Source organism: Rana temporaria, chromosome 2 (genome assembly GCF_905171775.1).
Source record: "Rana temporaria chromosome 2, aRanTem1.1, whole genome shotgun sequence".
NCBI lineage: Eukaryota > Metazoa > Chordata > Amphibia > Anura > Ranidae > Rana > Rana temporaria.
In genome coordinates this window covers 467,180,367-467,206,951 of record NC_053490.1, presented here as the reverse complement: position 1 = coordinate 467,206,951, position 26,585 = coordinate 467,180,367, and the positions used below count along the sequence as shown (strand labels likewise).

The following is a 26,585-nucleotide window of genomic DNA, read 5'->3' as shown; positions in this document are numbered from 1 at the left end:
CTGCTCCAGGCCTTAGAGTAATTATGTGCTCTTCAGTCTCCTACTGGACACAACTTCCCAAGGATTGGCTGAAGAACAATACATATTCATATTGCCTATTTGCTTGGCTCAACCTCCTTTGTTCCAGACATCTCTAGAAGGCATTCAACAACTGCTCCACTGATTATAGGGGAGCCAAACATAACTAACTTTGCCTAACATTCTAACAACCTAACTAGGAGGGTACTATATAAATATTTTATCTAACATGAAAATCTATACTTTACAACATTTATTTTTGTGTTCAGGCCTACCAGGAGGTGAAGAAGACTTAATATCCAACAGGGTCATAGTAGACAACAATACTTCAGAGTTTGTGCATAATGAAACAGCAGATGTTCAACTTTTCATAAAACCATCTGAAAGTAAGTTCTACATAATTATCCTGGTTAGATCACAAGATCTATTAAAATCATGGTCACCAGCTGATTTGGCCTATGTTTAATTCCCATGTTGTCCTGGGTTCCTAATCAAGCAAATTTGTAAACATTTTTTTGGTTGATCCAAACAGATGGAAAACTGTACCATGATATCAAACTACCATCCATTGGAGGGATTTGAGTTTTGGCAGACTCGAGGTATTAGATATATTGAGCAACTGTTTTGGAATGGTAATATAAAATCATTTTCTCAGTTGTCTGAGGAGTTTGGGATTCCAAGACAGAGGTTCTTCCAATTTCTGCAACTTAGACACGCTGTACAGGCTCAGGCACGTACGTTGGAATTCAATTTAAAGTATTCCAAAATAATATTATTGCTTAAAGGGGAGGGAAAAAGACGGGGCTTAATATCCAAAATTTATGACATACTGAATAGTACGTTTTAAAAAAAGTAGTGGTATCGGCAAGGATTCAATGGGAACGAGACCTTGGCCCACTGTCAGATGCACAGTGGTCGGAGACTCTCTTAGCGATCTCACTCTTCGCAACCTAAAAATTAACTGTTTATTTTACACAGATCATATTATACCCCGGAATTTTTTTTTAAGTGTAAACATAGGGAATTTCCCCTATATCCTCGGTGTAGGGGCACCCCAGCCAATCTTATATACATGCTTTGGAGGTGTCCCAAACTCCAAAGATATTGGGAAGGTATAATTCAAAATATAATACACTAGGTATAAAATTAATATTAAATCCAAGAATATGTTTGTTAAATATAGTAAATAAACATAATATATCAACTAACATTTATAGTGCAATTTATAGTGCAATGGCGAGAAGCCTGTTTTTGGCATGTAAGTTGAAATGGATCTCCGTATATCCCCCGACGGTAGAGGAATGGAGAACACAACTAAGGGAAACTTTAGTAAAGGAGATATATATTTACCTACATAGAAACAATCAAGGGAAATTTGAAGCTATTCGGAAAGATTGGTTGGAGGTTTGGGACCTTGAGCATTGAACGACCTTGCTAAATGAGGACGTGGTGAGATGGGGGAGAGGGGGAGGGGGTAGGATAGAGAAATGTAAAAATATTGAGTATCGAATAAAGAAGGAAGAAAGAGAAGAGAATAATTTCTCTTATTACTTTAGGAGTTTTTTTGTTTTTTTTTTGTATAGGGGGGTTAATGGATGATGTAATATGCGTATGCCTACTGTATCTGGATTTTTTTCCCCGAATGTATTTTGAATGTAGAATGCTCTAATTTGTATATGATGTTGTTGGAAACAATAAAAAAAAAATACTGAATTAAAAAAAAAGCTACCGGCCACATCAGCTGCAGCTGGGAATTTTTTCCCCTTGCAGTGGCATGTAACAAAGAGGTGGGAATGCTGGTGACATCATTTACCTAATATAGCCACTTAGCCATACTTCAACAATGCTAGTGGGGTGGAGAGTTCATCTGCAGATGATTGGGCTGTAGGTATGCTATCATGTGACAGTTTCCCTTAGCTCATCACTAGCATGGAGAAACTCGAGTGGCCTGTACAGAGCAGAGAACATGAAATGATCTGCATGATGGATTTATATTTTTAATTAATAAATAAAATGTGTTCTCCAAAATGCCGTCACAACCCTTTGTTTTTCCCTTACAGGTGTGGATATTAACATAGCTGTTGGCTTTGTTCTCTACCAGAATGATAATCTTTTTAAGTCTATCCATAAAAGAGCCCTTACCTATAGAAAACGAGTTATCTCTGCCAACATTTCCAGTGGAATACATGCCAATGTAGAGTTTAGCTTCAGTCAAAGGGTATGTTTATGTACTGTAAAAAAAATATGGACAGTCCCATTGCCTGAAAGCTACATTCAAATCAAATCTGAAAAAATATACCTTGCAATGATTGTAGGGTGCATACTCTCTATATTCTAGACTGTAACTCTAATGAGCAGGGCCCTCTGATCCCCCCTGTATTGAATTGTATTGCAACTGAACTGTTTGAAATGAATGGGCACCGCGGCTTTACCACGGGCAAAGCGCTGATTTGCGGGTGGTTTTAACCCTTTTTCGGCCACTATCGGTGGTTAAAAGCACCCCGCTAGCGGCCGAATAGTGCCGCGAAATTGACGGTAAATCAGCACTTTACCGCCGACGCACCCACCGCCCCAGTGTGAAAGGAGCCTTAAAGTGGTTGTAAACCCTTATTTTTCACTTTTACCTACAGGTAAGCCTATAATAAGGCTTACCTGTAGGTATAAAGAATATCTCCTAAACCTGTACGGTTTAGGAGATATTCCCCACGCAATGCGCCGCTGATTGCAGGGCGAAAGGACCGGCAGCCGCCGGACCTTGCCGATTTTAAATCTCCCGCACGCACGCGCGGGAGTGACGTCATCGCCGCTCCAGCCAATAACAGCGCTGGAGCGGCGATACCCGGAAGACACGCCGGAGCAAGATGACATCTCGCTCGGCGTGGACCAGGTAAGTGTTCTTCACCTCGTTCCGAGGTAAGTATTTCATAATCAGCTATTATGCGATGCATACTAGCTGATTATGCCTTTTGCCTTGCAGGTTTAAAAAAAAAAAAAAATTATATATGCGGTTTACAACCGCTTTAAGATATAGTGAGGGAGGAGGCTGAACTATACAGAATCAAGAGATTACAGACTTAACCATAAGCACATGTGGGAATTTGAAGGAATTTGCTGATGTTATCACAGGCTGCGTGTTGCCTTGTTGATTTCCCTTGCTGCTTGGAGTTTCCCTTTAAGGTTTTCCCTTCATAATAATGCATTAGGAAACTTAGGCTTTAATTGTTTATTTGTAAATCAAAGATTGTATGTAGTCATATACTGTATTCAAATATAATTGATCTAAAACTATTACAGACTATTACAGATTAAAGGGGTTGTAAAGGTTCTAAATAGGTTCCTTTAAGCTAGTGCATTGTTAGTTCACTTACCTTTTCCTTCAATTTCCCTTCTAAATGTTTTTTTCCTTTGTTTGAATTTCTCACGTCCTATTCCTCCTCAGTAAGCTTGCCCCCATCATCCGTGTCGTTCTGGCTGGGGGTTAGTCAGCGTGCTCGCCCCCTCCCTTGGGACTATATCCCTGCGGGGAGACGCTGTGAACACATTTAGAAGGGAAATCGAAGGAAAGGGTAAGTGAACCAACAATGCACTAGCTTAACCACTTCAATACAGGGCATTTTCACCCCCTTCCTGCCCAGACCAAGTTTCAGCTTTCAGTGCTGTTACACTTTGAATGACACCCATTTGAAATTTTGATTAAAAAAATGTCCCCACAAATAGAGCTTTCTTTTTGTGGTATTTGATCACCTCTGCATTTTTTTTTTTTGCGCTATAAACAAAAAAAGAGCGACAATTTTGAAAAAAACACAAATATTTTTTAATTTTTGCTATAATAAATATCCCCCAAAATGTATAAAACATTTTTTTTTTCCACAGTTTAGGTCGATATGTATACTTCTACATTTTTTTCGCAATAAGCGTTTATCGATTGGTTTCCACAAAAGTTATAGCGTCTACAAAATAGGGGATACATTTATGGCATTTTTATTGTTATTTTTTTTTTCAATAGTAATGGCGGCGATCTGAGATTTTTATCTTTACTGCAATATTGCGGCAGACACATTGGACACTTTTGACACTATTTTGGGACCATTCACATTTATACAGCGATCCCTGCTATAAAAAATGAAATTGATTACTGTATAAATGTGACTGGTAGGGAAGGGGTTAACACTAAGAGGCAAAGAAGGGGTTAACTGTGTATCCTAGGGAGTAATTCTAACTGTAGGGGGAGGGGACTCACAAGGGAAGGAGACCGATCTGTGTTCCTCTGTATTGGGAACACACATTGGTCTCCATTCCTTTGACAGGACGTGGATCTGTGTGTTTACACACACAGATCCACAGTCCGGCCGTGTTCACGGGCAATCGTGGGTGCCCGGCAGACATTGCGGCCGCCGTGCACGGGCATCGGGTGCCGAGTGACGCGGTGGGGACGCGCCCCCTTGAGGTTTTGGAAAAAAAGGGTTCCTGCCACCGTCATATTAGCAAAGTGCGGTAGGGAAGTGGTTAAAGGAACCTATTTGGGAAAAAAAAAACGAACCTTTCCAACCCCTTTAAGCTAGATGGAATTCCAAACATTGCATCAACAAACATACACTGTATACTTTTTATAATTTCATACCAGGAAAATATAAATAGAATACATCTACTACAATAGGATGTCATTTTGCTTTTCTCTTTATAGTCTGATCCATCGTTCATCCTGGTACAATATGCCTGTGTTTACTGGGACTATGATAAGAGTGAATGGAATACCGAAGGCTGTAAGAAGCTATCCACAGTGAATGACGCCTCAGCACTGCGATGTGCTTGCAATCATACTACTAACTTTGCTGTGTTAATGGTAAAAAACATAATCCTCACATGCTCATGTGTCATATATGCAAAGGAAAGGAAAAGGTTCCAGCTGGCCATGAAAGGAAATAATACCCCTGTTTTTAACCATTGATTGAGATAATTTGGCTGTTGCTTATGTCCGAAAAAGAAGCAATAGCACCTCAAGCAATCAGATACCTTTGTTATCATCATTCAGGGATAGTTTCCAACTTGATGCTTTGGTGGCCACATCGTAATATCTGTGGAGCCCGGTAAAACATGTATGATTCTCCTAGTGAGCCCAATCATTCTGGTGGTATCATCAGTAATCCTGTAAAATTGTAAGAGCTTCAGAGCACTACCTCTATAATGCACTTAGAAGACATTTCTAAAAATGACTAACTCCACCAGAACTGCCAATTTATTTCCTGTAATACGGACGCATATGGATTATAAAGGTTATCTGCTAATAAATGTATGAGAACATGGGCACACAAACCAGCTGTGCAGACAGTGCCTCTGGGTCATTGTGGCTCATTTATACCATATATGGGCAGTGTTGTAAGTAACGGCGTTTAAATAAACACCGTTACGTAACGATTGTCTACCAAGGGGTAACTAGTAATCTACCTGATTACTTTTACCCCAGCGGGAACGCCATTGCCATTACATTGGCGGCGTTACCATGTTACAGTGAGCACGCGGCGCAGGTGGGGGCAGTCGGGACTCCGGGGTTAATGTCTCAGTCTGTTCTAACTTAGTTCCCCTCACCGCAGGTCCGGCGGGGTGGAGCATGATTATGGCATTGTACTTGTGATTGGGTGGGTGACTGTCTGTCATCATCACATGATGCCAAAGTTAATGATTGGTCGCCGGGGGGCATGTGACTGTCTCTCAGTGTCGGACTGACTCGGTGGGTGGCGCTGGCGCGGCGCATGCACGTGCCCCTGGAGTCTCCCGCCCGCGGCCGCAGACGTGACACTCGCGTCTGGACACCTTGGGGTGGGAGCAGCGTCACGGGAGGAGGCAGAGTCTGCCCGGGCTGCCCGGCGAATGGCGACAGTGAGATGGGAGTGGGACCGCCCGGATGGAACAGTGGCGTTGGAGCCCGCTGAGGAGATCATCAACATGACAGTCGGGGATGGAGAGGCACACAGGTACGCCCGCACAGTACACGGGACACTCCACCAGACCGCTCCACATGCCCAGGCAGGCCCAGCATCATCACACTTCACCTGCCCAGCAATACTGTACAATATAGATTCAGTGTGCAGTGTGAGTGACACTGCTGCAGTGCACACTGAATCTATATTGTACAGTATTGCTGCCTCGGCAGGTGGAGTGTGATGATGATATTAATAATTGTACACAGTATTGCATTTGCTGGGCCTGCCATATACTGTACTGTACTATACTGTATAACTGCACTACAAAATTCCTTTACAAATAATTCATATTTTAAAATGTTATTACTAATAACATTTTAAAATATGCATTATTTGTAAAGGAATTTTCTGCTTTGGATTAGAAGCATAGAACATTCAACATAGACCATAGGTCAGGATGATTTACCTCTCCCCTTTTCCTCCTTTCCTTTGCCCTACATTTTTTCCATCTAAAGGTGGCCTTACACTGATGCAGGTCTTCTCTTTACATTCTAAATGCTTTATGTTCCTGTTTTCAGAATTTCAGAGAAAATATTACGCATCCAGAGCTTGGTACAGTGTCAACCGCTGGCTGTGTACTTTCTATGGTGGGATTAACTGTCACGGTAGTATTTCTGTTGTATGCCAGGTGAGATACATGACTACATATTACTTTCATTGTGATCATTTTTTAAGAGTGATTCAGTCATGGTTATACGTGCTGCTGAATACTTTAGTAGGTCTTTAGATCTTACAGTATTTCACAAAAGTGAGTACACCCCTCACATTTTTGTAAATATTTTATTATATCTTTTCATGTGACAACACTGAAGAAATTACACTTTGACAATGTAAAGTAGTGAGTGTACAGCTTGTATAACAGTGTAAATTTTCTGTCCCCTCAAAATAACTCAACACACAGCCGTTAATGTCTAAACCTCTAGCAACAAAAGTGAGTACACCTCTAAGTACAAATGTCCAAATTTGGCCCAAAGTGTCAATATTTTGTGCGGCCACCATTATTTTCCAGCACTGCCTGAACCCTCTTGTGCATGGAGTTCACCAGAGCTTCACAGGTTACATAGCTACATAGTTAGTCAGGTTGAAAAACGACACACGTCCATCAAGTTCAACCATAAGAAATAAAATAATAATATCATACAATCACATATACCCAATTCTATACTCACAGTTGATCCAGAGGAAGGCAAAAAAAACCCCCAGCAAAGCATGATCCAATTTGCTACAGCAGGGGAAAAAATTCCTTCCTGATCCCCCATGAGGCAATCGGATGTTCCCCAGATCAACTTTACCTATAAATGTTAGTACCCAGTTATATTATGTACATTAAGGAAAGTATCCAGGCTTTTCTTAAAGCACTCTACTGAGCGGGCCAGAACCACCTCTGCAGGAAGTCTATTCCACATTTTCACAGCTACTGGAGTCCTCTGCCAGGTTGTCACTGGAGTCCTCTTGCACTCCTCCATGATGACATCACAGAGCTGGTGGATGTTAGAGACCTTGCGCTCCTACACCTTCCGTTTGAGTATGCCCCACAGATGCTCAATAGGGTTTAGGTCTGGAGACATGCTTGGCCAGTCCATCACCTTAAACTTAACTTCTTTAGCAAGGCAGTGGTCGTCTTGGAGGTGTGTTTGGGGTCGTTATTATGTTGGAATACTGCCAGTCTCCAAAGGGAGGGGGATCATGCTCTGCTTTAGTATGTCACAATACATGTTGGCATTCATGTTTCCCTCAATAAACTGTAGCTCCCCAGTGTTGGCAGCACTTATGCAGCCCCAGACCATGACACTCCCACCACAATGCTTGACTGTAGGCAAGACACACTTGCCTTTGTACTACTCACCTGGTACACCTGAACCAAATAACTTTATCTTGGTGTCATCAGCCCACAGGACATGGTTCCAGTAATCCATGTCCTTAGTCTGCTTGTCTTCAGCAAACTGTTTGCATCATCTTTAGAAGAGGCTTCTTTCTGGGATGATAGCCATGCAGACCAATTTGATGCAGTGTGCGGCATATGGTCTGACCACTGACAGGCTGACCCCTTCAACCTCTGCAGCAATGCTGGCAGCACTCATACGTCTATTTCCCAAAGACAACCTCTGGATATGATGCTGAGCACATGCCCTCAACTTCTTTGGTCGACCATGGTGAGGCCTGTTCTGAGTGGAACCTGTCCTGTTAAGCAGCTGTATGGTCGTGGCCACTGTGCTGAAGCTCAGTTTCAGGGTCTTGGTAATTTCCTTATAGCCAATGCCATCTTTATGTAGAGCAACAAATTTTTTTTTCAGATCCTCAGAGTTCTTTGCCATGAGATGCCATGTTGAACTTTCAGTGACCGGTATGAGAGAGTGAGAGCGATAACACCAAATTTAACACACCTGCTCCCCATTCACACCTGAGACCTTGACACTGACGAGTCACATGACACCGGGGAGGGAAACTGGATAATGGTTCAGTGCAGTGCAAGGCAATCCATTGCCCCGCATTGTGCATAGACCAATAGAACGTAATGAAATGTCACAGAGTGACATTTCAAAAAAGTTAGTTTAGAAAGAGGAAAACAGTGAACAGAGCAATGCACCAGCAAGTAATTGTACCCTAAATGTATCCTAAATGCTTGATTGATCCTAGCATTACCTTTCACTGAGATAACTCTGCCAGTTAGCCTATGCTATCGACCATCACTGATTTATTTTTAAAAGTCTCCAGCACTGGAGTTGGGATTTTTCCAGTAGTGATTCAAAGAGATTTGTCCATCAAAAAACTTTCATGAGATTGAGTGATGTTCCTCCACAGCATTCTATGCCACACAGCCCAGCCCCCCAAAATGTGTTGGATTATTGTTTTGAGTTTAATTATTTCTTTATGTAAGTTCCTTTACTTAGCGCCTTATTAAGACATCATGCTGCCCTAGGTACACATGAAGGGTGGCATCTTTTTTACAAATTTTGCCTTGCGTTATTATATTATTTTGGCAAGAAAATTACTAGTAGTACTATAATGAGTTATTGAATACAGCATGTGGTCTGTTATACTTGCAGAACTAACTTTTAATTTATTAGACCACCAAACATGAGAAAGGAGAGATGATATCACATTTCTTGAACTGTAATGATTCTTGTGGCCCCTCTCAATGTTCCCTGCACCTCCTTCATTGTTTTTGTTGCTGAATGTAATCACAAATGCCTGGGGATGTCCAGAAAGTGGAAACAAATGAAAGGAATATATTTGGCCAGATTCAGAAACAGTTACGCTGGCGTATCAGTAGATACGCCGTCGTAACTCTGAATCTACTCCGTCGTAAATTTAAGCGTATTCTGGAAACCAGATACGCTTAAATTAGGCTAAGATACGAGCGGCGTAAGTCTCCTACGCCGTCGTATCTTAGGGTGCATATTTACGCTGGCCGCTAGGTAGCACTTCCATTGAGTTCGGCGTAGAATATGCAAATGACTAGATACGCCGATTCACGAACGTACGTGCGCCCGTTGCAGTAAAGATATGCCGTTTACGTAAGGCGTTTTCCGGCGTAAAGTTATTCCAACAAATATCTGGCCTAGCCAATGCCGTTGTTCCCGCGTCAAAATTATTTTTTTTTACGTCGTTTGCATAAGTCGTCCGTGAATGGGGCTGGACGTAATTTACGTTCACGTCAAAACCAATACGTCCTTGCGGCGTACTTTGGAGCAATGCACACTGGGATATGTACACGGACGGCGCATGCGCATCAATCACGTCGGGTCACCAATCATTTACATAAAACACGCCCCCCCCATCCTCATTTGAATTAAGCGCGCTTACCCTGGCCCCATTTACGCTACGCCGCCGTAACTTAGGAGGCAAGTGCTTTGTGAATACAGCACTTGCCTCTCTAACTTATGGCGGCGTAGCGTATATGACATATGCTACGCCTGCCTAACGTTGCGCCCGCCTACCTGAATCTGGCTAATAGTCACAAAAAAGTTAAGTCTGATGCCGCATACACACGACAGTTTTAAATGTCCTAGAAAAAAACAAAGTTTGGTGAGAGACGATTTGCGCTTTTCAGTCTTCGTGCTTTTCAGTCTGTTACAGCGTGACGAATGTGCTATCTCCATTACAAATGCTAGTTTTACCAGAACGAGTGCTTCGTCTCATAACTTGCTTCTGAGCATGCACGTTTTTTTCCCGTCTACACACGACCATTTTTTCACGACGTGAAAAACTACAACGTGAAAAACAACGAGAAAATTTAGAGTATGTTCATTTTTCACGTCGAGAAAAACGCTCCGGAGCCTACACACGACTGTTTTTAATGACATTGCATTTTTCACGTCATGAAAAACGGTCGTGTGTACGCCGCATCAGGCTTGGTGCTGTCTTCTGTAACTCTGCTGCTGTAGCTGCTGGCCTGCAACTGCAAGCGCTAATATAGCCCTGACTTCACGTAGTATGTTTATCTGGTTAGGAATGGGGAGGTTACAGGATCTCTTTAAAGTAGATCTTATTTTTTTTGAGCACAGGGTACTTCTGAGGTCTGCAGTAAATGGTGATTGGATGCTATGGTTTACATTGTGACTGTCTTTCAGATTTAGAAAGAAACAGAAAACATCATGGATACTGATGAGCCTTTGTTCAGCCATGCTAATCTTCTATATTATATTTATTGGTACAATGGAATACCCAATTTTTAAGGATGAAGATTCAAACACTGGCAATTCAAGCAATACATTTATACCATATGAAAATGATGATCCTCCACAACCTGTATGTGCAGCCTTGGCTGTTCTATTACACTATTTCCTCCTTACAACGTTCACATTGACTGCAATGCATGCAGCAGAGCTGTATGTTCGTCTGGTTCTTGTCTACCGTTTTACCCCAAAAGGCTTTACAAGGAGTGCACTTGTCATTGGATGGGGTAATGTCCTTTAGTCTCTTTTGGAGGTCTCTGAACTTAACCCACACACAAAACAGTAGTTACTGTAAAATATTCATATAATGTACACAATAGGAAAAGTATGGCTGCTGCTTTTGCTGACCTCTTAGAACATTCCATGACTGCCATGCTGACACTTTGACTTTATTACTTTCTTTATCTCTGACCTGAAACAAACAAAGGGAAAAGGAATTATGATACTTTTCTGACACTCATTTACAGCATGCTTGTTCCAGGTTTGTGACTTATGCCTCGTACACACGACCAGACTTTACGAGAAAAAAAGTCTGATGGGCTTTTTTTCTTGGAAAGTCTGGCCGTGTGCAGCCTCCAGACTTTTTTTGTCAGAAGTCCGACCGTGTGTACGAGGCATAAGTTATTCAAGAAAGACATAGCAAGGCAACTGGCATTTTCAAGGGCCAGTAATAACAGTTGCCACACTATTCTCATAACAGAGTCACTTTAGAGTGCATGTGAAGCCAAAATGTTTTATTTTAGTTTTAGACAGAATGCAGAAGGGTCAAAACCTCTGTCTGGCTTTTAATGTTGTCTTTATCCCTGCTGGGGAGATTCAACTACTATTGTTCATGGTGACCATTGTAGAGAACTTGAAAAAAATCCAAAACCTTTTGATAGGAACAAGAGCCAGTCCAAACTTCCCTACCCAGCTATTTTGTAGCATATTGGTGAGGTAAGGGGTAGCAATACTGCCCTGAAATTATTTATGAACCCCTTTACATATCCCAAAGATGATATTACTTGCAGTAATAAGGGTGTCTGCCTTCAATGAGTGTCAGTGCCAGCTCTGCAATTACTTTCTTAGGAAGAACGTTAAGGCCCGGTACACACGGGCAAACATGTACGATGAAAGCGGTCCGTCGGACCGTTTTCACCGTACATGCCTGCCAGAGGGCTTCTGTACGATGGCTGTACTAACCATCGTACAGAAGTCCGCGCGTAAACAATACGTGGGGCGTGTCCGCGTCGTCGCCGCGACGATGACGCGGCGACGACGCAGCGACGTGGGCGGGCCTGCCATTTAAAGGCTTCCACGCATGCGTCGAAGTCATTCGACGCATGCGAGGGACGGCGGGCGCTCGGACATGTACGGTAGGTCTGTACTGACGACCGTACATGTCCGAGCGGGCAGGATTCCAGCGGACGGTTTTAAAACACGTCCAGGAATATTTGTCTGCTGGGAAAAGGCCCGGCGGGCAAATGTTTGCTGGAATTCGGCCCGCTCGCGCCTACACACGACCGAACATGTATGCTGAAACTGGTCCGCGGACCAGTTTCAGCATACATGTTTGGTCGTGTGTACGGGGCCTAAGAGTTGAGATGTTGGTGTTAAAGAGGAAGTAAACCCTCGGTTTTTCCTTTTTTTTTTTTTTAAATGCACCTGCAAGAGTGAGTGAGTGAGTGAGTGAGTAACTTGTATAGCGCAACAAATGCGAACTTAATCGCCTCAAGACGCTTAACATCCAGAGTCGTACCGGTCCTTCAGAAGAGGTGAGTCTTTAGTTTTTTCCTAAAGGCCTGATGGTTTTCCTCCAAGCGGATGGCAGTGGGTAGAGCATTCCAGAGCCATGGTCCTTGGACCGAAAATCTACGTTCTCCCTTCGATTTGTAGCGGGATTTAGGAACTTGGAGAAGGTTTTGGTTGGCTGACCGGAGCACGCGCTTGGTGACGTAGGGTTTTATTTTCTCGCTTAAGTATTGGGGAGCATTCCCCTGTATACATTTGTGGGTGAGGCAGAGTGTCTTGAATGTCACCCTGTCCTGTACGGGCAGCCAGTGGAGGTACCTCAAGACCGGGGAGACTGATTCCCACGGCTTTTTACCTGTTACCAGTCTGGCAGCCGTGTTCTGGACGACTTGTAGACGTGAAATCTGGTATTTTGGTAGTCCTAAATAGAGGGAATTTGCGTAGTCGAGTCGTGAGTTGATGATAGTTCCAACCACTACTGCCGTGTCCTCTTGCACCTGCAAGAGAAAGTCATAATGAGCTAGTATGCACAGCATACTAGCTAATTGTGTGTTACTTACCAGAGATCGAAGCCCCCGAAGTCTGCCTCTGTCCCGTCCACCGCCATGTCCCCTCGTCGCTATTTCCTGTTATCGTCGCTCCGGCGCTGTGATTGGCCGGAGCGGAGATGACGTCACTCCCACGCATGTGCGGGACCGGCAGGTCCCCGCGCATGCGTGAAAACACGGCATTAACCCAGTTAAAGCCATTCACATGCACCGTAGACAGCAGTGTCCGTTTCTGTGAAAATATCTCCTTAACCGTGTAGGTTAAGAAGCTATTTCTTGCACCTACAGGTAAGCCTTAATCTAGGCCAGTGGCTCTCAACCCTCTAGTGCCATGACCCCTTGATAAAATTTCCCAAGTTGTGGGGGCCCCTAACAGTAAAATTATTTTCAAGGCAAGACAAGTCATTTGCACCCCTAACCCGCGGACATTTAGCACTCCCTGAGTGCCTTCCACTTGTACAGTATTAAAACCCCTTATAGTACATTTTAGAATGTACCACTTTCTCTTTGTTCTCCTTTCTTTCCCTTTCATCTCTCTCTATCCTAACTCCTTGTTTTTTCCCACATCCCTCCCTCTAACTGTTTTACTTGCTCTCTCTTTTTTTCCCTTTCTCTCCCTTTTTCTTTGTTCCTTCCCCTCCTATCATCTCCCTTCCCGGGAGAATAGTGCGGGCTTCAGGAACAGCCCAGGATTTGGTGACCCCTGGCAAATCATCATTTGACCCCCGAGGGGGTCCCGACCCCCAGGTTGAGAATCACTGATCTAGGCTTACCTGTAGGTGCAAGTTGCAAGAGTGGGGTTACAACCACTTGAAGTATTTTGTGTTGGAAAAAAAAATGATTATGATAATAACCTGGTGATTTTAGTGACAAAACAGAATTTTATCCACTGTAAATTCCCCCAGCTCTTAGTACAGAATATTTGTGTGTCCTTGTCTAGCCCTGTGAGGACTGCGCTCTCCCTTGTTACTTTGTCTACTGCTGCTGTCATCTTCTCCTGTACAATACATTCCAACTTCAGCTAATGATCACTAATGATAAAAATCCTGCGCAGCAGACATGCATAGCGGTTGTGCTGAAACCATGTTCCAGCGCATTCTGGTAAGATGGAGAGACAGGCAAACGTGCAGCTGCAGAACCCAGAACAGACCAAATCAATCAAACACAACAAGCATCTAGAATACTCAATAACATCTTCTAACTACTGTTGATTGATGGTTATTAGAGTGGGAGAACATGGATTAAAGAAAACTGAATTAATAAATCATTCTATTGTATTTTGTTAAACCTACGTAAGCCACATCCAAAAGTTCTTAGATTTTATTTATTTTTTAATAGCATCATGAAAAGTTTTTGTTTTTCTGATTTGAATCTGTTTTGTGTTTTGTCACTAGGGCTTCCAATTATAATTGTCTTAATAACATTTGGATCAACATATAAAACTGGGAAACAAAAAAACAATTATCACCGAGAAGATTTGTGAGTCACTTTTTTAACCTTTAGCCTACCCATGCATATTCCATGACCATTGCTTAATCCAGCTAATAGCAGTCAGATCAGGATGCATTTGTATGTCCCTGAGCAGACTGTGACCTCTGCAGACATTCTGGCCCAGATTCACAAAGGAGATACTACGGAGTATCTATGCGACTGATTCATAGAATCAGTTACGCATAGATATCCCTAAGATCCGACAGGTGTAATTGTTTTACACTGTCGGATCTTAGGATGCAGTACCGCGGCCGCCGCTGGGGGGAGTTTGCATCGTAAACCAGCGTCGGTTATGCAAATTAGGAGTTACGGCGATCCACAATGGATTTTCGTGTTCGCTACGTCGCCACTAGTCTAGTTTCCCGTCGCAAAGTTAGTTGTCGTTTTTGGTGCCTTAACTTTACACAGCAAACGTATTGCTGTATAAAGTATGGCCGTCGTTCCCGCGTCGAAATTTAAAAATTCACGTCGTTTGCGTAAGCCGTCCGGGAATACGGAATTACGCTACACGCCCATTTAAATTACGCGGGCTTACGCCGGAGGCCGCCGGGGTAGTTTTCATTGCAAGTGCTTTGTGAATCAGGCACTTGCGATGAAAACTTGCGGCGGTGTAACGTATCTACGATACGTTACGCCGCCGCACTTCTACCTGAATCTGGCCCTCTGTTCTTGACTATATAAACTGGATTTTATCAGATGAAACCCCACAATTGTTTTCTCAAAATAAGTACAATACCATGTCGGTTTGAAGCATATACATGCAAGTTTAGATAAAAAAAATTGTGCATGTTTATTTCAAAATTCATAAAGAACATAAAGAACATTTCCATGTTATGTTTACAACTATCCTTGGGGCACGTATAAAGAGGCTATCGGCTTGTGTTAATGGCATCAGTTTGTCACCCATTTGAGACTGTTGTAAGATCATTCAGAATTTATTAACAAGTATGCTTGACCTGCAGTTGTCCTTCTGACTTGCATTTGACCTGCTTTAAGCAGGTTTTGCATTCCCTTTGACTTGTACGAGTATGCAAAAGCCACTTAAAGCAAACAAAAGGCCATCAACACAGGCTCTTACTGTATGTACATATATTGCTATAATTACAATTATTTTGACTGGGTTCACACGGCCAGCAGAAGGACAGGAAAAAACAGGTATTAATCAGCATTTTTACAACCCCCCCGACTGCCCATCTCCACAAGAATATACTGGTTGCTGGGGTGCATACACATTGCTGAAGCCATGAGGCTTTTAACACAGCTTGTCAAAGTCAATGGGGAGTGCACTGCAATTGTGAGCCAAGCACTTGGCTCTCGGTTGCAGAATGTCAATGCAAAATCCCTCTTCGACTGGAAACCCCACCCCCCCAAAAAAAAACAGCCATTCAGGGGGAGAAAGTATGGCTTGCTGAATGACTACAACTGCCTCAGAAACATTAGGCGTGTTTTGGTCTACACTACAAAGAGTTTTTAGTCTCATGTCACTAAGTGGTTACTGGGTGGTACTGAGCTACACCCAAAGTAAGCCAGCTCTCACTTTATTCATTGTTGTATACTGTATGTTCCAGTTTTAGTGTCGGTTCACAGCAACAGCTGCATTAGAATGTGGGGTGAGAAGGTTGCAGTGCCGATGTGCTGTAAACAGAACATTGCATGGCCAGTTTTTTTTTTCTTAAACTTTATTTGCAATTTAACTTTGTGCCATTTAATTTCATTCAGTTCTACTGCTGTCCGGTGTGATGCAGTGAATTGTGTCAGACTGTGCTATGCTGAAGCAAGGTGTGCTGGTGTGAATAGATCCTAAGGCCTTGTACACACGATCAGTCCAAACTGATGAAAACAGACTGAAGGTCCATTTCATCGGTTAACCGTTTTGTCGTTTTTCAGAAGACATAAAACAACGTTTTCCCCACACACGGTCATTTTAAATGACATTTTTAAAAATGTTGTTTTTTTCATCACAAAAAACGACCGTGTGTACGCGGCATTAGAGTTAGGGACCACCATTTTCTGTCGTTGCCTTGGTATGCCAATATGGCTTTATGTGAATTTGCAACTGTACCAGCATTGTACTGGGGCATATTCTTCCTCCCTCCTTTTCCCCATGTAAAAACATGAATTCTATGCACACCAGTCGACTATTGTGTTTGGTGGTGGTCAATAATATGCCTTCATGTCTGTCCACCCTCTTAAAACGAAAAATCTTCATAGTTAGCAGATACAACTCAGAGAATAGAGCAGCTGTAAGATAAGACATGGTGGGCTTTCTCAGGGTAGAAATTTTTTTAAATATTGGAGTCTAGACAAGAAAGGAACAATATTTAACAGATTTGAACATACATTAAAACCTTGTTTTTAGAGTAACTTCATTTAAAAGCGTTTTGCAAGACAAGCTACATTTTTAAATACATTTTGACTTGATATACAAGCGATGTCTTGATATAAGAGTAGCGTCATATCACGACTTGGTATAAAAGAGAAGAGAGGCGCCTCTAAGTGTAGAAATATGGTTACATTTAATGAATGTTGTACACATTTAAAAACTCACATGGTTGATGATTAAAACAGTAACATCTAAGTATGCAGGCATCCGGGGTAAAGCTGTCCACATAGACCATCCTCTGCACCACCATTGATGTCGTCCCTTCCACGAGCGGTTCAAGCCTCGCTTTCAGATCGGTCTACTGCAGGGTAGTCTCCCTGGTCACGATTGCAGACTGGCAGCGGTGAGAGCCGGTGGTGAGGAGGACGGTCTATGTAGACAACTTTACCCCGGATCCCTGCATACTTAGATGTGCCTTTTTTAATCATCCACCATGTGAGTTGCCAAATGTTGTACCTTCATTAAATGTAACCATATTGCTACACTTAGAGGCGCCTCTCTTCTCTTTTATACTCTGTAGCTCCTGCTGGATTTAGCTTCTAATCCCCTTGTGGAGGCTTCCATTTGTGGATGGGCATTTTATGGTTACACAACCTGTCACATTGCTATAATCTTTTTATATGGACTATAGACTGAAGGACTTATGAATAAATGGTTGTGGAACGAATCATTTGTTTTTCCATTATTTCTTATTGCTTTGCTATACAAGTGCTTTGGATTACAAACATGCTTCCGGAACTAATTATGGATTAAATCCAAGGTTTTACTGTATATGATAATGACTCAGTTTGACTGATCCTGATTTTTGTCTCTTGAACCAAACTTACTTATCTTGTCAAGGTAAGTAGAATTTTTTGTTTGATGATAATGTGTTTGCCACTTAAATAATAATAAATTATTAATAATAATAAATAATTTCTACTTTTGGTATTAATTAAAACATGATAAACACAAACTCACACATTTATTTCATTGTAGCTGTTGGCTTGCTGGTGTAAACGAGCAACTCAAATTGGATCTCTCGAAGCCCCTGTTGTGGTCTTTTCTGTTGCCAGTGGGAATCATCCTTATAGCAAATATTTGCATATTTATAGCAGTTGCAGTGTCAATTTGGAAGAAGAATCCAAATGTAACCAGGTGTGTAAATAATGATAGAAATGTAAATAAATGAATAATTACGTTTTTAAATTTTCTTTAAAAAAGGGGGTATTCCTACCACACAAAGAGGAAAAATAACCCTGAAAGCAAAATGCCAGCAGCTAAACTGAATTAGACAAATTCTTCACAAGTTTAGTAACAAAAGGAGTAAGGGCTTGTTCACAACCCATGTTCCACATGCATCTCCTGCGCCAAGTTTAAAACGCACTGGGCCGGATTCAGAAAGAGATACGACGGCGTATCTCCTGATATGCCATTGTATCTGAATCCGGGCCTCTGTGTGCTTCAGGTGTGAACCATCCCTAAATACTGTAAAATTCAAACAAAGCTTGCAAAAACGCATAAGAATTACTAACCATTCCAAAAGCATAAAAACAATTATAAATATATTCCTATTATAATAAAATACAGGTGGATGTTAAAACGTGTTAACCATTGCAACACTTATAAAAGTATCTGGTAGTGCTGCACCACAAAAAAATGCAATAAACTCACTTTCTGCTATCTATTTTTTTGATCGATTAGTATCCAGTTTTGCAGCTGGGTAGATAATGGTTCTAGTAACCTTACAAGTACATCCAAGGCTGTTGCAGGCAGGGCCGATCCTAGGGTCACAGGCACCTGGGTGCAGAAATATTTCTGGCGCCCCCACATGGGCGTTGTCATTCTACTAACTTCTCCCCTTTACAAATGTTTCTATGGCAATGACTCAACCACAGAGATGCTCCCCCTCAAAGTCTTCATTACCCTGGGATCCTTACATGATCTCTTAGCAATAAACAAAATACAGGATGAGAAGCAGAGTACTTTATTTGGACCTGGAAGCGGGGCCTCTGTGATGGAGAGGGGGCTTCTGTTAGAGAGTCTGTTAGATGTTCGGTGCCCCCACCTCTGCAGGCGCCTGGGTGCAATGCACCCTGTGCACCCTGCCTAGGATCGGCCCTGGTTGCAGGGTAGAGATCCCTAGGAGAAATAGCGCTCTAAACCAGAGACCCAGCTTATCAAGAAATAATTGTCTTTATTTTAAATTTTTATAACATACATATTGATGCTTCACAATCCATTACATATAGCCATTTTTTCTATTGTTCTGGATGGAGTAGGAAAGGGTTTAAAATGGTCACCAGTTTATTTGTGTTTGCTGTCTGTATCTGGATAGGTATGAGGTTTGTGTTGGCTGCTACCATGGATTTGCAGCAAATTACAAATTTTGCCACAAAGTTTGCAGGTTTGCTACCGTAAATAAGCAACAACTTATAGTACAGTGCATAAACTTTTCTCTGGTCACTTGAGCCACAAGAGCTATTAATATTATGGAATGAATAACCCAAGAACCCCTAAACTGTGTATTAACTGGCAGGATTAGCCAGGTATTTCAGGTGATATATGGGGCCAAATACACAGCACAAGCACTGTGCTGTATAACATGCTTTTACCACTTAAGCCCCGGACCAATATGCAACCAAAGGACCAGGCCCCTTTTTTGCGATTCGGCACTGCGTCGCTTTAACTGACAATTGCAGGTACGTCCTCTTTAATTGCCCAGCCGTAGGTAGCGGGTGCGCGCCCGCGACCCGTTCCAAAACTCCGTGACCGTGGCCGCGGGACCCGCGGACCCGATCGCCGCTGGAGTCCCGCGATCGGTCCCCAGAGCTGAAGAACGGGGAGAGCTGTGTGTAAACACAGCTTCCCCGTTCTTCACTGTGGCGCCGTCATTGATCGTATGTTCCCTAATATAGGGAACCACAATCAATGACGTCACACCTACAGCCACACCCCCTACAGTTAGAAACACAGATGAGGTCACACTTAACCCCTCCAGCGCCCCCTTGTGGTTAACTCCCAAACTGCAATTGTCATTTTCACAGTAAACAATGCATTTTTAATGCATTTTTTGCTGTGAAAATGACAATGGTCCCAAAAATGTGTCAAAATTGTCCGAAGTGTCCGCCATAATGTCGCAGTCATGAAAAAAATCGCTGATCGCCGCCATTAGTAGTAAAAAATAAATAAAAAAATAAAAATTTGCGCAAACCAATCGATAAACGCTTATTGCGATTTTTTTTACCAAATTATTGTGATTTTTTCGTGACTGCAACATTATGGTGGACACATCGGACACTTTTGACACTATTTTGAGGCCATTGTCATTTATACATCGAAAAGTGCTATAAAAATGCACTGATTACTCGCGACCCACGGCTGGGCTCTTAAAGGGGGCTCTTAAAGGCGACGTACAGGTACATGCTTGTGCCCAGCCGTGCCCTTCTGCCGACGTATATTGGCGTGAAGGGGTCCTTAAGTGGTTAAAGGAACAGGATCTTTATTTTATTTCTTTGGGTTAACAAACGCTTGAAGCTTTACTACTATTAAACTATTAAGTCTTTTAACAGAAATCTACACAGTCATTATCAGTTCTTACAGTAGATAATCACACTGAAACGCTGAGGGGTTGGAATGAGTATATTGTAAATTAGTCATGAAAACTTTCCAGTTTATGCTGTCACTGATGTGATTAAGGTCTATGTCTCCAAAGCCATCAGCCTATTAGCAGATATTAGCTTTATGGTGACTTTCCTGGCTGTTTATGTATCACTGCTGAGCCAAAGTCTAAAGCCCTGTACAGACGATCGGATATCTGATGGAATTTAATCCGATGGATTTTTTCATCAGATATCCAATGAAGCCGACTTTCATCAGTCTTGCCTACACACCATCGGTTAAAAATCCGATCGTGTCCAACGCGGTGACGTAAAACACTACGACATGCTGAGAAAAATGGACTTTAATGCCACTTTAAGCCTTATCTCTGTTGTTCTGAAGGACTAAATTAATCTTTGCTCTTTGAAGAGCACTACTTTCTTTCAATCTCTGTTATATCCCTGTCTGGTGTGACAGAGTGTATCACTATGTATTTACTCACCTATTAAGGTAAGTGTGGCAGTGAAGTATTGTTACCCTATATTTATACTGGTGGTAGCGGCTGGCATCTGACCCCGCTCTTGTCACAGCTTGTGTGTTTAATTTGTTTCTAAATTGTATATTACTATGCCATTTTCAGCACAAAAAAACATTCAGTGTTAAAGAAGACATTGGCTACAGTCTCTGTTTCAACTTTACTTGGTGTCACCTGGATTGTTGGCTTCTTAATGCTTATAGAGACCAGAGAGTCCACACAGATTATTTTCAGCTACATCTTCTGCTTATGCTGTGCAACTCAGGTATGGTGCATGAGCTAACATCGTTTAGTAGAGTGTCAGAAACAATTCGATTTTTGCTTGTCCTGTTTATATGTGGAAGGGATCCCAGCAGTTCTTGTGTTCTACCTGAACTCAAAGCTATCATTTCCAGATATTATCGCCAGTGCCTGGCTGAGAACTCTAGTATAGCAACACAGTGATATAATACATCTGTGGTAAACAACTGCAATTTTATGGTCAGATCTCCTCCAGGAAGCATTGCAGACAGCAGCAGGATGGGGGCACACTGTTGCGGGAAGTGACGTCCCCCCTGTGCTACTATAATGCCCTGTACACACGACCGGTTTTCCTGACATACCAAAACCCGACGTTTTTCCCGATGTGATTCCTCTCAAGCCTGCCTTGCTTACACACGTTAAGTCAAAAAACGTTCAACCAAAGCGCGGTGACGTCCAACGCGTACGACGGGACTATAAAGGGAACGTTCCATTCATATGGCGCCACCCTTTGGGCTGCTTTTGCTGATCCTCATGTTAGTAAAAGTTTGGTGAGAGACGATACGTGCTTTTCAGTCTTCACGCTTTTCAGTCTGTTACAGCGTGACGAATGTGCTATCTCCATTACAAACGCTAGTTTTACCAGAACGAGCGCTCCCATCTCATACTTGATTCTGAGCATTCGCGTTTTTTTCCCCCCACGAAAAAAGCATACACACAAGCGGTTTTCACAACGAGAAAAAGACTGCCAGGAAACACGACGGGAAAAAATAGAGCAGGTTCTATTTTTTTTGCGGGCAGTTTTCTCGTCGGGAAAACTGCTATGGAGCATACACACGACCAATCAAAAATGTGTATGAGGCATAAGAATGGCGTTATTTTTTGGAAAGCCATTTAATCATTCATTGCCAGCCTTTTTTATCCTGTAATCTAACTGCAGACTAAAATATAGACTCTCTACAGTAAAGATTGGTCACCAGAGATCATGTGATTAAGGCTTCCTAGCCAGGAAGTTTTTACATTTTTGGATACGAATAAGAAACTTAAAGGATCACTAAAGGAAACATTTTTTTTTGCTGAAATGACTGTTTACAGGGTATAGAGACATAAAAGTTAACTGATTCCTTTTAAAAATGATTAAAAATAGATTGAATTCAATCATATAATGTGCCTCTAGTTTCACTTTCGTTTTTAAACTGGTTTCATGTTTATGTGAAGTAAAGAGACCCACAGAACAAAAACAAACAAATCCAGGGCAGTGTTTTGTTTTTAAAATGAATCTGATTGGTTCTGTTAAGTTTTAGACACACAGTAATGACAGCTTAGACCAGTGATGGCGAACCTTGGCACCCCAGATGTTTTGGAACTACATTTCCCATGATGCTCATGCACTCTGCAGTATAGTTGAAAAGCATGGGAAATGTAGTTCCAAAACATCTGGGGTGCCAAGGTTCGCCATCACTGGCTTAGACTATCGTGAAAAGCTCCCAGTATGATGGTTATAAAGAGCCAGACAACCAGGAATTGTGGAGATCAGAGCAGTTTTACAGCAACATCAAAGCAAAAACGAGCAATGAGGACATGAAACCAGTACTGCAGTAAGGTAAAGGAAGCTATTTAGCTAAAAAAGAAAATTCCTTTAGTGACCCTTTAAGCCTCGTACACATGGGAATTGTGTGATGAGAGGCTGTTGGGGGAAAATCCGACCGCTTGTATCCTCCATCGGACAATTGTTGTCGGATTTTCCGCAGACAAATGTTATATGGCAGGCTTTAAAATTTTCCGTGGACAACGGTAGACATGTTCAATTCGTTTAGTTCCGAATTAATTTTTTAACAAATTTTAAAAAATTAGTTAATTCGGAAATTCCCGAATTTTTTAATTTCCGAATTTTCGGATTTACGAAATTACGAATTTACGAAATATCGAAATTCGGATATTCTGAATTTACGAAATATCGAAATTCGGATATTCTGAATTTCGGAAATTTCGAAAATCGGAATTTCTAAAATTCTAAAATCGGACATTCGAAAATTCTAAAATCGGACATTCGAAAATTCAGAATTTGAAAATTCGAAAATCGAAAATTAGAAAATTAAAAAAATCGTCAATTCGAAAATTGGAAATAGGAAATTCGAAAATTCTGAATTCGGAAATTCAAAAATTTAGAATTAGAAAATGTTTGAATTTTCAAATTTCCGCATTCCGAATTTTAGAATTTCCGAATCTTCGGATTTCCGAATTCCCGAATTTCCAAATTCCAAATGCTTGAATTTCCGAATTCCGAATTTTAGAATTTCCGAATCTTCGAATCTTCGAATTTCCGAATTCCCGAATTCCGAATGTTTGAATTTCCGAATTCCGAATGTTCGAATTTCCGAATTCATGCAATGCATGAATCTATGTATTGTTGACTTGAGTGACGGGTGCAGTGACGGGTGCAGGGGAGAGAGGGGGCGGCGCTCCTGCGCCCACTATGGCCACTGTGATAGGTCCATTTTAAAACAAACAAAGCAGTACATATAATTTTTAAATTTGAAATGCTATTAAACTTTTACTTTAGATGTTCTCACATGTTGCTGGACACAACTACACTTAATTATCATAAGAGACAATATTTTTGGCCTGCACACTCATATTGTGTTCCTGAACACCACATTATTGATAAAAAAAAAGATTATTGTAAGCAATATGCTCCTCATAGCTATGCCTAGATGATGAAAAGAACCCTTGGACTTATAACTAATATGCAATTTGGGGCTGAATGTAATTTTTTGACTGGTGCTTCCCACTTGGAATACTTTATAGATGTACTTTTTACCAGATTTGATTGCCCTTCCTTTATAATCTCTTTATTGTATATTGCTTGTGCATCAACATGACATGACATGTTTCCTTCCTTCCAGGGACTTCAAATCTTCATTTTCTACACCCTCAAGTCTCCCTTGTTTCTGGAGAAGGTTGCTGTGGGTATTCGCTTGTTTAACTCTTGCAAGCTTTACATGCATTCGGATAAATACTGGGTGAACAGGATCCAAAAGGAAAAAACACAGTTATATAATGAACAATTCAGGAACGTCTCAGAGTCAACAGCTCAATTATTTTCTGATAGCAAAAAAGAATGAGACGTGTCTTTCATACGAGTTCATTTATATTTTGTTTCTGGAAAAATAAAAAATAGAAAATACTTTAATGTAAAGTCTGATGTATGGAAAATATATGCAACTTTTCAATGTGGGATTAAATTGCTAAGTGCAGTCAGGCCTAGAATAATGATAAAATCATATAGATCATCATCTATAGCCCTGGGGCCCAACCTGCGGCCCTTTGGTATATGATATGCAGCCATCGGACTTCAGCAGTCTTTAGTGTGAAGTTTGTTGGGGTAATAGCATTGATGTTCCCCAAGAGATATAACCTATTTTTGCTATATGATTTTGGCTACGGTAGTAACCTTTAACAGAGGAGAGACTAAGAACAGGGAATCAAGGAAAACACTCCCTCACATGTAAGTGAAAATGCCCAAAGTGTCAATATTTTGTGTGGCCACCATTATTTTCCAGCACTGCCTTAAAGGAGTTTTTTTGCCTAAAATTAATGTCTGCAAGGTAGACAGACAGAATAGTGTAATGATTCTGTTAAAAAACGAGTAAATACCTATTAAAATCCTTCATCTATATCACCTCCGGCATTCTAGATTCTGTTCTCTCATTCACTTCCTGGTTTGCATCGCTCGTTAATGTAAGAACTACATTTCCCAGTATGAATTGCGGCACGCCCAGTAATTAACACCTCCTTGAAGTCTACCACACAGATGTAGTTCCCAGGAGGGGGTGAGCGCGTTACTGACCACCGCAGTAAAGCCTCCCTTTACGGTGGTCAGTAAAATCAGACAAGCAGGAAGTGAACAGAACAGAGAAGAAATAGAGCAACTTCTGAGCAAAAACTAACAATGAGGAAGTGAAAAGAGGAATGTCTGCAGGTAAAGGATGCTAATTATGAAAAAAATAAATTTTCCTTGACAACCCCTTTAACCCTCTTCGGCATGGAGTTCACCAGAGGTTCACAGGCTGCCACTCTTCCACTCCTCCATGAGGACATCACGGAGCTGGTGATTGTTAGAGACCTTGCACTCCTCCACATTCCGTTTGAGGATGCCCCACAGATGCTCAATAGGGTTTAGGTCTAAAGACTTGCTTGGCCAATCCTTCACCTTTACCCTCAGCTTCTTTAGCAAGTCAGTGGTCGTCTTGGAGGTGTTTTGGGTTGTTATCATGTTGACCAATTTGATGCAGTGTGCGGCGTATGGTCTGAGTACTGACAGGCTGACCCCTCACCTCTTCAACCTCTGCAACAATGCTGACAGCACTCATGTGTCTATTTCCCAAACACAACCTCTGGATATGATGCTGAGCACATGCACTCAATTTCTTTGGTTGACCATGGCAAGGCCTGTTCTGAGTGGAACCTGTCTTGTTAAACTGCTGTATGGTTTTGGCCACGATACTGCAGCTCAGATTCAGGGTCTTGACAATCTTTTTATAGCCTACGGGTGTAGAGCAACAATTCTTTTTTTCAGACCCTCAGAGAGTTCTTTGCCATGAGGTGCCATGTTGAACTTCCAGTGCCCAGTATAAGAGAGTGAGAGCAATAACACCAAATTTAACACACCTGCTCCCCATTCAAACCTTGTAAAACTAGCAAGTCACATTATACCGGGGAGGGAAAATGGCTAATTGGGCACAATCTGGACATTTTCACATAGGGGTGTACTCCCTTTTGTTGCCAGCGGTTTAAACATTAATGGCTGTGTGTTGAGTTATTTTGAGGGGACAGAAAATTGACACAGTTATACAAGCTGTACACTCACTACTTTACATTGTAGCAAAGTATAATTTCTTCAGTGTTGTCACATTAAAAAATATGATAAAATATTTACAGAAATGTGACGGGTGTACTCACTTTTGTGAGATATTGTATATTGAACATTATGTGCGGCCAGTTGGTAACGTCAGGGGCCGCATTTGAGGCTCCTTTTAGCTCATAAGTTGACAACCACTGGTCTTTAGGGTGTCAGCATTATACAGGGTAGCATGCTGCTCCTAGATTCATTATGTTGTGCCCTCTCATTTTTTTTTAAACATTACCATTGAATTACTTTAACAGGTATATTTTTTTCATCTAATATACAGTACAATTCTGTGTGACCAGAAAAATATGTTCTTCTATATAGGGGCATCATAAACATGGCCTAATGGAACGTGAACAATTAAAGTATTGCCAAAATGAAAATGGTTAAAATCTTGGTTGAAATGTGCTTCTTTTTTATTTTTGCTGCCTGTGTTCTGTATCAGAAACTTTGGCATGGCACGGACAAATTCTTTTAGTAGTCACAGGAAC

The 26,585-nt window shown here is 41.7% G+C and overlaps 1 protein-coding gene across 3 annotated transcripts in view; it reads left to right on the top strand.

Moving 5' to 3' along the window:
- The window catches only part of ADGRG7 (adhesion G protein-coupled receptor G7), a 48,434-nt gene extending 24,056 nt beyond the window's left edge, over nt 1-24,378 (top strand). For 2 of the 3 annotated variants that reach the window (XM_040338683.1, XM_040338684.1), the window contains 9 exons: nt 288-404; nt 2,079-2,236; nt 4,703-4,861; nt 6,518-6,627; nt 10,574-10,905; nt 14,352-14,436; nt 17,810-17,968; nt 21,051-21,210; nt 24,092-24,378. In XM_040338683.1, coding sequence (XP_040194617.1) covers nt 288-404; nt 2,079-2,236; nt 4,703-4,861; nt 6,518-6,627; nt 10,574-10,905; nt 14,352-14,436; nt 17,810-17,968; nt 21,051-21,210; nt 24,092-24,310 — 1,499 coding nt within the window. In that variant the 3' untranslated portion in view covers nt 24,311-24,378. The remainder of the gene's footprint in view (nt 1-287; nt 405-2,078; nt 2,237-4,702; nt 4,862-6,517; nt 6,628-10,573; nt 10,906-14,351; nt 14,437-17,809; nt 17,969-21,050; nt 21,211-24,091) is intronic. The other variant, XM_040338685.1, reaches the window with a different exon arrangement.
- The last annotated feature ends 2,207 nt before the right edge of the window (nt 24,379-26,585 follow it).